This window comes from Pterocles gutturalis, unplaced genomic scaffold (assembly GCF_000699245.1).
Source record: "Pterocles gutturalis isolate BGI_N339 unplaced genomic scaffold, ASM69924v1 scaffold1640, whole genome shotgun sequence".
NCBI lineage: Eukaryota > Metazoa > Chordata > Aves > Pterocliformes > Pteroclidae > Pterocles > Pterocles gutturalis.
The window spans coordinates 1-11,128 of NW_010137889.1; the positions used below are offsets into that span (position 1 = coordinate 1).

General features: G+C 51.5%; 2 protein-coding genes across 2 annotated transcripts; both read left to right on the forward strand.

Annotated features, from left to right (window-relative positions):
- Positions 1 to 5,454: 5,454 nt before the first annotated feature.
- On the forward strand, positions 5,455 to 8,809 carry LOC104468540 (mucin-2-like). The gene is made up of 4 exons (XM_010082722.1): positions 5,455 to 5,760; positions 6,129 to 8,146; positions 8,376 to 8,471; positions 8,770 to 8,809. Exons 1-4 carry the CDS (start codon positions 5,455 to 5,457, stop codon positions 8,807 to 8,809), a joined length of 2,460 nt encoding a protein of 819 aa, XP_010081024.1.
- A 98-nt stretch (positions 8,810 to 8,907) lies between these two features.
- Positions 8,908 to 10,541, forward strand: LOC104468541 (salivary glue protein Sgs-3-like; the record flags this gene model as incomplete). The annotated part of the gene is made up of 3 exons (XM_010082723.1): positions 8,908 to 9,027; positions 9,204 to 10,188; positions 10,324 to 10,541. Coding segments are annotated over 3 exons (1,323 nt in total), but the record flags the coding sequence as incomplete, so codon positions are not given.
- Positions 10,542 to 11,128: the final 587 nt, after the last annotated feature.

Sequence of the window (11,128 nt, forward strand, 5' to 3'; positions counted from 1 at the left end):
CTAACATTCTGTGATTCTGTGAAAGTCATCCATGAAGTGAGCTGGGGAAACAGCATCATCTGTGCTCTCCTGTGTAATGTCGGAGCACACGACTGAAAAATAGCTGCTGCCTTCTACTCCAGGGAGGGAGGCTTCCTGAGAACCAGGCATTTCTATACACGGTACACGGTACACAGCACTCTGGTGTATCACCCCTTGTCCATATATAAAGTGAACCTATTTGTAATATTTCCCCAACCTAAAAGCTATCCTAGCCACACAGCTAGGATGCTTTCAGTAAACACTCTTCCGCCCCCCACAGCTCAAGCAATTGTATTCTAACTCATGTTTTTTTAATTCCATCTCCACAACTGCTGAAGCAGCTCCATGTTTCTGCTAATCTTTTTTGAAATATAACAAAGTAAAAAATGTTTCAGGAGAAATTTTGGAACCTCTTTGAATTTTTTTAAACATGTTTTGTTTAAATAAAAGCATACAACAAGTTTTTGATCTCAGCTCTCACAAATCTGGACCATTCCCCATTTAGACAGAAAAAACAGCATCAATCTATTTCTGAACAGCTTTTGCATTAGGACTGAAAACATTTTGCGTGAAAGTATAGCAGAGGACTTCGGGAATTGAGTGCGAGCAACAGCTGAATAAAAGGGAATATTTAGCAGATTCTTAGACTACACATATACAAAGTTTGTTCCCACATACTACTTCACACTACAAGAATGTCTAAAACTCTCAGCAGGACAACCTCAATTCTGTGCAGGCTTATACAAACAAAGTTACAGCCCCTGTCCCCCAACAGATGAAACAGAACTGGCTCTGGGGAGTCTCACAGCAGCACACAAATGCCACCAGGAACAAGCAGCTCCTCACCTCACCTCTGCTGCCTGCTCAAGGAACTCGAGAAGCCAGGGCTTTGTGCTTTGCCTGTTCAAATTCAGGAAAACAGTGTCTGAAGAGCTTTGCTCAGCTCAGGCAGCATTCTGTGAACAGCAGCAGGGCTCTAACAGCACAGACTTCATCTCAGCAAACTGTTTCAAAAGAAATTTAAAAGTACATGAATACTCCAAGTTTAATCCCTAAGGCAAAGAGCTGAATCACAGATTCTGACAAGGCCGTCCCTGGAAAGCAGCTATATTCTATGCTCCACTTCTCATTCCAGGAGCATCCCAAGTCCAACATGTGGCAACGCTAATGCAGATAAGCTGAAAGGAGAACGCCAGTTACACCCATGAGGAAGGTTCAAATCTAGAGTCTAATTAAACTTCACAACTCCCCCTTTACCCCTAGCATGGGAAAACTGCAGTCAAGTCAGGTAGTCTCTGTATTTCTCACAGACATCTAGATTTCAGACAACAGCACTTCTCCTGAGCTTTGCCACAAAGCCTAAACTGCAGTCGGGAACCCTTCCGACCATACATATGAGTTCCCCCTATTTCCATAGGGGTTTGGTTTGCCCCCCATAAAGGTTTACACTTCCAGGTTGATGTATTCTCTTGAGGTATATTTTGGTTTAGCCCAAAAGCTCAGAGGGAGAACCCCTGGCAATTTCCGCTGTATCTTTGAGAAGTTAGCCACTAGTATCAGTGGCTTCAAATTTGATGCTAAATCCAGCATCCAATATTCCAGATAAAATGGTACAGGTCTCAAAAGGCGTGGGAAAAAGGCCAGCTCAGCCCAACAAACTGATGGGAGACTCCTGAACTACTCCCAACCTACCTGATACAGAAGCTGCCTTCACCTGCACTGAATTGTTTTGGAGAATGCCACTGTGAGTTACTATGCAGAGCACAGGACTCTTCCATTCCATGCAGTCCACAAGGACTCTTTAATAGCAGAAACACAAGCTTTCCCAGAAGACCAGAATATCCACCAATTCAAGTAGGCGTGACAACGCAGATCCTGTTGAGACCAGCAAATACACCTAACACTCATAGGCAGTTTCACCAAAGACAGAAAAGGCTGGTGTATTTGAGTTGAGAGCAAAAGCATCTAAGGTGGAGACGAGCAGCTTTCCTAGATATCAATTTAACAGAGAAGCAGGAAATTTTTACTGTTGGTTGAGAGGGGGAAAGGAACAAGAGGGGTGCAGGCAAAACACGTACTTCAGAGAAGCACCATTCTTCAACTTATGAAGTTTTTCCAGTTGGATATAGAAAGAAGAAGCTCCTGTGCCTCTCAGGCAAGCTGTGTTCTGCACAGAATTTAATGCAGAGGTAGGACACAACACAGAGGTTCTGAACACCATGAACAGCTGCCCTTCAAAACCATCAGGGCAGTCTTACAATCAGATACCAGTGCACCCCACCTACACACGCACACTTAGTATTTCACCATATTGCAACTAAAACCATGAAAGGCCAGCCTGAGTCCTTGTTCAAGAGAGCACTGTGCAAAAGCTGCTTTGAATGTTACAATAAGAACAAAAACATTCCAGCATACTCTGCTCTCAACTAAGTAGCACAGTACCCAACTCTTCCAGGAACAGGAACTAGTAGCATGAACTTGCTCTTACTGGAGAGGAAGGAAGACACTGAGTTTTGTCAAAAATTCTCATTTCTTACTTGTCAGGCTTTCCTTAAACTACCCCATCTTTATAAGAAACTTGCAACCCCAAAGACAGACTTTAAGCCCCCCTACTCCATAATACTTATTCAAGCAGGGATTTGGTGCGATCCATTTGAATAGCATTCAGTTGGGGAGACTGAAACAGCAACATATGTGAAACAGCTTGAGTCTTGAGGATGTGAACTATACAGAATTAGCTAACAGAATTTTTTTTAAACCCACACACTCACCGCAACATTCATTTAGTAAATCTGAATAAGAACTGCATTCAATAGCAACACAATCTGTATGTGAACATTCTGTGAAGAGAAAGACTAAATCACATGAATCAGTAATTTGTTTCAATCATCTTGGTTCCATTTACTATCTACGCTATACTTGATAAGTCTTAATTTATTAATGTTGGAGATCCTCTGTTTTAAATCTCTGTATAAGGCTCTGAGTGTACAAGGCCTATGTTTGACTTCAAAGAGAATTAAGCATCTGCAGAAATATCTTCCAGACTGACCTGGACTTTATTAGCTCTACTGCTCAGAAGAAAATCACGACATCAGCTCAATTTGAGACATGAGACCCTTCATTTAACATATTTTGCAAAACAATACTATTTCTATCATGCTGGTAACCTACGTAATACTGTAGTTAACATTAGTCTAATAACTATTACATATTTATTATTACCATTACAGTGTTGGCCTGTTGATTTTTAGTACCAGAGCTGCCTGAAACATCTACCGTTTACAGCATTTGTTCTAGCTAAAGAGATCTGCTAGAATTTGCTAATCAACTGCAACCACCTCCCACCCATAAAACTGATGCAAAGAAGGGAAAAAGCAGCTAGTGGGATACAGAGACGCTTTCACTTATAATTCGTAAAGAGAAATCCTTCTCCCTCCATATGGTTTTCTCTTGGCTCTTCGTCGCCTTTTCATTGGCTTCCAGCTAGCTGTCTCACTATCATCTAGCAGCATCACTAGCAAGACCAATTTATTATGCTAAAGCCAGGCATAGAAAGTTGAGAGCTACAGAGTAGCATGATTAGATGCAACACTCTACTAGGACTAAATCTAGCATAAATGATGCATGGCAGGGTCACTTCACTTGCCTCAGCAGAACAACCACCGCTGTGTTCCCAAAACACAGCAGCAGGTCTGCATTTGCTTACTTTTTAAGAGTGGGAGTGAAGAACGACAACTACTATTAAGGCTACAGGGAAATTCTACAGGCAGAAGTATAATTACCTGAGTAGGTATTCTAGCAGAAAACCCAAACCTTTCTCTTTCCTGAAATAGAAACAAATGCTGTGAAGTCACCATGGGGAGATCACATGCAGTATTTTGATCACACGCAGCACTGAAATACAACACACAAAAGAGCCCACCTCCTCATCTCTCTTCCTTTCCCTTCCCTCTGCCTGCTCTAGAATCCAGCTCGTGTTTTGTCTTCCACCAGCCTCCAGCCTCAACCCCAGCTACTGTCTCTGTCTCTTGGGGTGGATCTCACCCGTTCACTCCATCACCCATGCATCTAGCAGACAGCTTTCTCCACAGGACTGTGGCAGCACCCTGGGGAAGAGTCACTCATGCACAGGGAAAATGAACACCCTCTTCCATCTTCATGCACAGGCATGCTATGGGTTGCAGGCTTTCAGAGTCCTTTTAGCCCCAGACTCTCTCCAAAACAGCTACTTGTACTCCCTTACAGTCAAGGCTCTTCCCCTGTAGCTGCCTAACTCTTCAGTCCTATTTTCAAAGCAAAATATGGCTGCTAGAGTCTCTAAAAAATCCACCCTGTTGCTTACTATTGTTTCAAGGCAGCAATCAGAAGAAAAATGTCAGAAATTTGCGTTGCTCCTTCAAATCAGCCAAGCTTTGTTTTGTTAGTAACTTCAGACAGCCTCCAAGATTTTGGAGAGTGCTTTTTATCTGCGTACACGTCAGGCTGGTAATACTACGTGGGAATCTTTCACTTTAAGACCAGCAAAGTGTTGTTGTGTATCAGGAATACCATTCCACGGATAAGCATTTTCTCACCTCTCTGTAGCAGCTCACTAATTTAGGCATGGAAATCAGAGACAGCTGATAAGGTTGCAGACACCAAGATGTCCTGCCACCCATTCAGTTTTCCTAACCTGGCAAGCTAAAAAGCTTCAGAGTTTGGTGTTTTGAAAACAACCCTCCTTATTTTAAACATACATTTCCATTTCTTCCACATAACAGCAACAATTACAGAAACAGCTGTTTTTAATTGTGTAGTGATCTTTCTCAGCACGCACATCCCTGTGACTAGCTTTGTTTTCATTCTCACAAGACAAGAAATGAAGAGACCTGCACTGAAGAGACCTGCACATCCCCCCCTCCCCCTTCCCACAGCTCCTCTTTCTCTCCAGTTTCAATATTGGACTTCACATAGACTCTGTGCCGTGGGTTTTCTCAAAGAGAAAACTGTCGCCACTCCAACTGTCGCTGAGAAATCCGTTGCCACACCAACCGCCGCCAAGACAAACGTGGCCTCACCAACAGTTGCCACATCAACCGTCGCACACCAACTGTCGCTGAGAAAACCGTCGCCACACCAACCGTCACCGAGAAAACCGTTGCCACACCAACCGTCGCCGAGAAAACCGTCGCCGAGAAACCCGTCGCCGAGATAAACGTCCCCACGCCAACCATCGCCAAGACAACCATCCCCGAGACAACCGTCCCCACATCAACCGTCGCTGAGACCGTCACAACAGTCGCCTAGAGAACCTTCGCTGAGACAACCATTCCTATGCTAACCGTCCCCACGCCAACTGTCGCCAAGACAACTGTCGCCAAGACAACTGTCCCCACACCAACCGTCACTGAGACAACTGTCCCCACGCCAACCATCGCCGTGGCAACCGTCCCCATGCCAACCGTCCCTGAGGCAACCGTCCCAACGCCAACCATCCCCACGCCAACCGTCATCGAGACAACAGTCCCCTCGCCAACCGTCCCCACGCCAACCGTCCCCGAGACAACTGCCCCCACGCCAACCGCTGTCCCTGGGACAACCGAGACAACTGTGCCCACGCCAACCGTCCTCGTGACAACAGTCCCTGACACAATCGTCCCCACACTAACTGTCCCCAAGCCAACCGTCACCGAGACAACAATCCCTGAGACAACCGTCCCCGAGACAACTGTCCCCACAACAACCACCGCCGAGACAAGTGTCCCAACGCAACCGTCGCCTAGAGAACCTTCACCAAGACAATCATCTCTACGCCTACCATCCCCACGACAACCATCCCCACACTCAACGCTACCAAGAAAACTATCAGCAACCAACCGTCACTGAGCCAACGGTCCCCACACCAACCGTTGCTGAGACAACGGTTCCCACGCCAACCGTCCCTACGCCAACCTTTGCCGAGACATCCGTATCCACTCCAACTGTCGCCGTGCCAATTATCCCTGACGCAACCGCCCCCAAGACAACAGTCAGTAAGAGAACCTTCCCCACGCCAACCTTCTCTGAGACAACGGTCCACCACACCAACTGTTGCCGAGACAACTGTCCCCACGCCAACTGTTCCCAAGACAACGTTCCCCACGCCAACTGTCGCCGAGACAACTGTCGCCACAGCAACTGTCCCCGAGACAAACACCTCCACGCCAACTGTCATCAACACAACCAACATCAACACAACTGTCCCCCAGGCCAACCATCCCCCTAGGCCGACCACCAGCAGCAGAACCGTCCCCAAGCCAACCTTCGCTGAGAAAACAATCCCCACGGCAACCATCCCCACGCCAGCTGTCGCTGAGACAACCATCCCCAAGACATCTGCAGCCAAGACAACCATCACCCAGATATCTGCAGCCGAGACAACCATCGCCGAGACAACCGTCAGCAACAGAACCATCCCCACGCCAACCATCACTAAGACAACAGTCCCCCCGCCAACCGTCCCCGAGACAACCATTCCTGAGACAACCGTACCCATGCCAACAATCCCCCAGGCAACAGTCCCCATGCCAACTGCCCCCACGCCAAGCGTCCTCAAAGCAACGATGCCCAAAACAACCGTCCCCAAGACAACCATCCCCACGCCAACCAACGCTAAGACAACTATCCCAACGCCAACCGTCACTGAAACAACCGTTGCGGAGACAACAGTCCCCATGCCATCTGTCCCCACGCCAGCCATCCCCGAGAAAACCGTCGCCAACACAACGGTCTCCACAGCAACCATCCCTGAGAAAATTGTCACCAACACAACCATCCCCGTGCCAACCGTCGCTGAGACAACAGTCCCAACGCCAATCGTCCCCACGCCTACCATATCCGAGACAACGGTCCCCATGCCAACCATCCTGACGCCAACCGTCGCAGAGACAACGGTCCCCAGGCCAACCGTCACAAAGAAAACCATCGCCAACACAACGATCTCCACGCCAACCCTCGCCAAGACAACCGTCCCCACACCAATCGTCCCCGAGACACCTGACCCCACACCAACCATCGCTGAAACAATTGTTGTGGATATAACAGTCCCCACATCATTTGTCCACATGCCAACTGTTGCCGAGACAACCGTCCCTGAGACAACAGCCAGCAAGAGAACCATCCCCAAACCAACCACCACTGAGACAACGGTCCCCACGCCAACCGTCCCCGAGAAAACCCTTCCCAAGATGACTGTCCCCGAGACAACAATGCCCAAAGCAACCGTCCGCGAGACAACCGCCCCCTCGCCAACCAACACTGAGACAACTGTCCCAACGCCAACCATCCCCACGCCAACCATCACTGAAACAACCGTTGCTGAGATAACGGTCCCCACGCCATGCGTCCCCACACCAACCATACCCGAGACAACCATTGCTGACACAACCAACCCCACACCAACTGACGCCGAGACAACTGTCCCCATGCCAACTATCCCCAAACCAACCATCCACACGATCACCGTCCCCAAAACAACCGTCCCCACGCAAACTGCCGCCGAGACAACTGTCACCCAGGCAACCGTTGCCCAGACAACCATCAGCAAGAGAACCGTCCCCACGCCAACCTTCCCCATGCCAGCTGTCGCTGAGACATCCATCCCCGAAACAACCATACCCACGCCAACCATCCCTGAGACACCCATCCCCATGCCAACAGTCGCTGAAACAACCGTCCCCACGCCAACCGACCCCACGCCAACCAACGCTGAAACAACCGTTGCGGAAACAACGGTCCCCACGCCATCTGTCCACACGCCAACCGTCATCAAGATAACTGTCCCCGAGACAACTGTCGACAAAAGAACCACCCACAAGCCAACTCTCCCCGAGGCCCCCCCGCCACCAACCCCCGAGACAACCGCCCCCACGCCAACCGTCCCCCAGACAACCGTCAGCAAGAGAACCGTCCCCATGCCAACCTTCCCCATGCCAGCTGTCGCTGAGTCAACCGTCCCCGAGACAAAAATCCCCACACCAACAATCCCCACCCCAACAGTTGCTGAAACAACCGTCCCCAGGCCAAACATGCCCACGCCAACTATCGCTGAAACAACCACCTCAAAGACAACCATCAGCAAGATAACCGTCCCCACGTCAACCGCTGCGTAGACATCTGCATCCACGCCAACCGTCGCCATGACAACTCCCCCCATGCCAACTGTCCCCGATGCAACCGTCCCCAGGCCAACTGCCCCCATGACAATCATCCCCGAGACAACCCTCCCCAAAACAACTGTGCCCGCGACATCCATCCCCATGCCAACAATACCCAAGACAACCATCCCAACGCCAATGGTCCCTACGCCATCTGTCCCTACGCCAACCATCCCCAAGAAAACCGTTGCCAACACAACCATACCCACACCAAACTTTGCTGAGAAAACCGTCGCTAACACAACTATCCCCACGCCAACCGTTGCCGAGACAACGGTCCCCACGCCAACTGACCCCACGCCAACCAACGCTGAAACAACCATTGCTGAAACAACGGTCCCCACGCTATCTGTCCGCACGCCAACTGTCATCGAGACAACCGTCCCCAAGACAACTATCGGCAAAAGAACCATCCACAAGCCAACTCTCCCCGAGACAACTGTCCCCATGCCAACAATCCCTGAGACAACTGTCCCCAGGCCAACTGTCCCTCAGACAGCCGTCGGCAAAAGAACCGTCCCCATGCCAACCTTCTCTACGCCAGCTGTCGCTGAGACAACCGTCCCCGAGACAGCTATCCCCACACCAACCGTGTCCACGTCAACTGTCACTGAGACAACCATTGCAAAGACAACCATCAACAAAATAACTGTCCCCACGCCAACCGTTGCGCAGACATCTGCATCCAAGCCAACCGTCGCCGTGACAACTCCCCCCATACCAACCGTCCCAAATACAACCGTCCTCTAGGCCAACTGTCCCCACAAAAATCGTTCCCAAGACAATCCTCCACAAAACAACCATCCCAACACCAATGGTCCCCACGCCAACGGTCCCCACGCCAACCGTCGCCATGCCAACGTTCGCCGAGACAACGTTCCCCACGCCAACCATCCCCATGCCAACCGTCCCCACGCCAACCGTCCCCAAGACAACAATCCCCACGCCAACTGCCCCACGCCAACCGTTGCAGAGACAATGGTCCCCACGGCAACCATCGCCCCTGAGGGAACCGTCACCGAGACAACAATCCCCACGCCAACCGTCGCTGAGACAATGATCCAGACGGCATTCGTCCCTGAGGGAACTATCTCCAAGACAACTGTCACCGAGACAACCGTCCCCACACTAGCTGTCCCCGAGACAACGGTCCCCACGCCAACCGTCGCCGAGACAACGGTCCCCATGCCAACTATCACCAAAACATCGGTCCCCATGACAACCGTCACCAAAACAACAATCAAGACGCCAACCGTCACTAAGACAACTGTCCCCAAGCCAACCATCAGCATGACGACCGTCCCCATGCCAACTGTCCCCGAAACACCCGTTACAAAGACAGCCATCCTGAAGATACCTGTCCACAAGACACCCATCTCAGAGACACCCATCTCTGAAACAACGGTCCTGGCGCCATCCGTCCACACGCCAACCGGACCCGAAACAACCCTCCCCACGTCAACCGCCCCCACACTAACCGTCGCCAAGCCAACCGTCACCGAGACAACGGTCCCCACGCCAACTGTCCCGACGCCAACCGTCCCCCAGGCAAACCGTCCCCCAGGCCAACCGACCCCATGCCATCTGTGCCCACGCAAACTGTCTCGGACACAATCATTGCCAAGACAACGATTCCCATGCCAACCGTTGCCTAGACATCTACATCCCCATGGCAACCGTCCCCACGCCAACCGTCGCCGGGCCAACGGTCCCCACGCCAACCGTCGCCGGGCCAACGGTCCCCACGCCAACCGTCGCCGGGCCAACGGTCCCCACGCCAACCGTCGCCGGGCCAACGGTCCCCACGCCAACCGTCGCCGGGCCAACGGTCCCCACGCCAACCGTCGCCGGGCCAACGGTCCCCACGCCAACCGTCGCCGAGACAACGGTCCCCATGCCAACTGCCGCCATGCCAACCATCGACAACACAACAAACCCAACGCTAACCGTCACCAGGACAACAGTCCCCACGCAAACCGTCACCAAGACAACGGTCCCCACATCAACAGTCACCACGCCAACCGTCGCCAAGACAACGGTCCCCACGCCAACCGTCGCCGAGACAACGGTCCCCACGCCAACCATCACTGAGACAACCATCCCCACGCCAACCGTCGCCAATACGAAGGTCCCTATGCCAACCGTCGCCACACGAACCGTTGCCGAGACAACAGTCCCCATGCCAACCGTCAACATGCCAACCGCCACCGAGACAACGGTCCCTACGCTAACCGTTACCGAGACAACAGTACCCACGCCAACCGTCGCCGAGACAATGGTCCCCACGCCAACCGCCGCCACGCCAACTGTCACCGAGACAACGGCCCCCACACCAACCGTCGATGAGACAATGGTTCCCATGCCAACCATCGCGGAGACAACCGTCCCCACACCAACCATCGCCGAGACAACAGTCCCCACGCCAACCGTCACTGAGACAACCATCCCCACGCCAATTATCGCTAAGACAACCTTTCTCAAGCCAACCATGGCCACGCCAACCGCCACTGAGACAACCGTCGCAAAGACAACCATCAACAAGATAACCGTCCCCAAGCCAACCGTCACTGTGACAACTGCCCCGACACCAACTGTCGCCATGACAACTGTTCCCACACCAACAGTCGCCATGTCAACTGTCCCCACGCCAACCATCCCCGAGAAAACAGTCACAGAGACACCCGTCACAAAGACACCCATCGCTGAAACAATGCTCACCACATCGTCCGTCCACATACCAAACGGGCCCGAGACAACCCTCCCCAAGCCAACCACCCCACACCCACCATCGCCAAGACAACGGTTCCCGGTTCCCACACCAACCGTTGCCAGGCCAAGCGTCGCCACACCAACTGTCAACAAGACAACAGTCCTGACGCGAACTGTCCCCACACCAACCGCCACTGAAACAACCATCCCCCAGTCCAACCGTC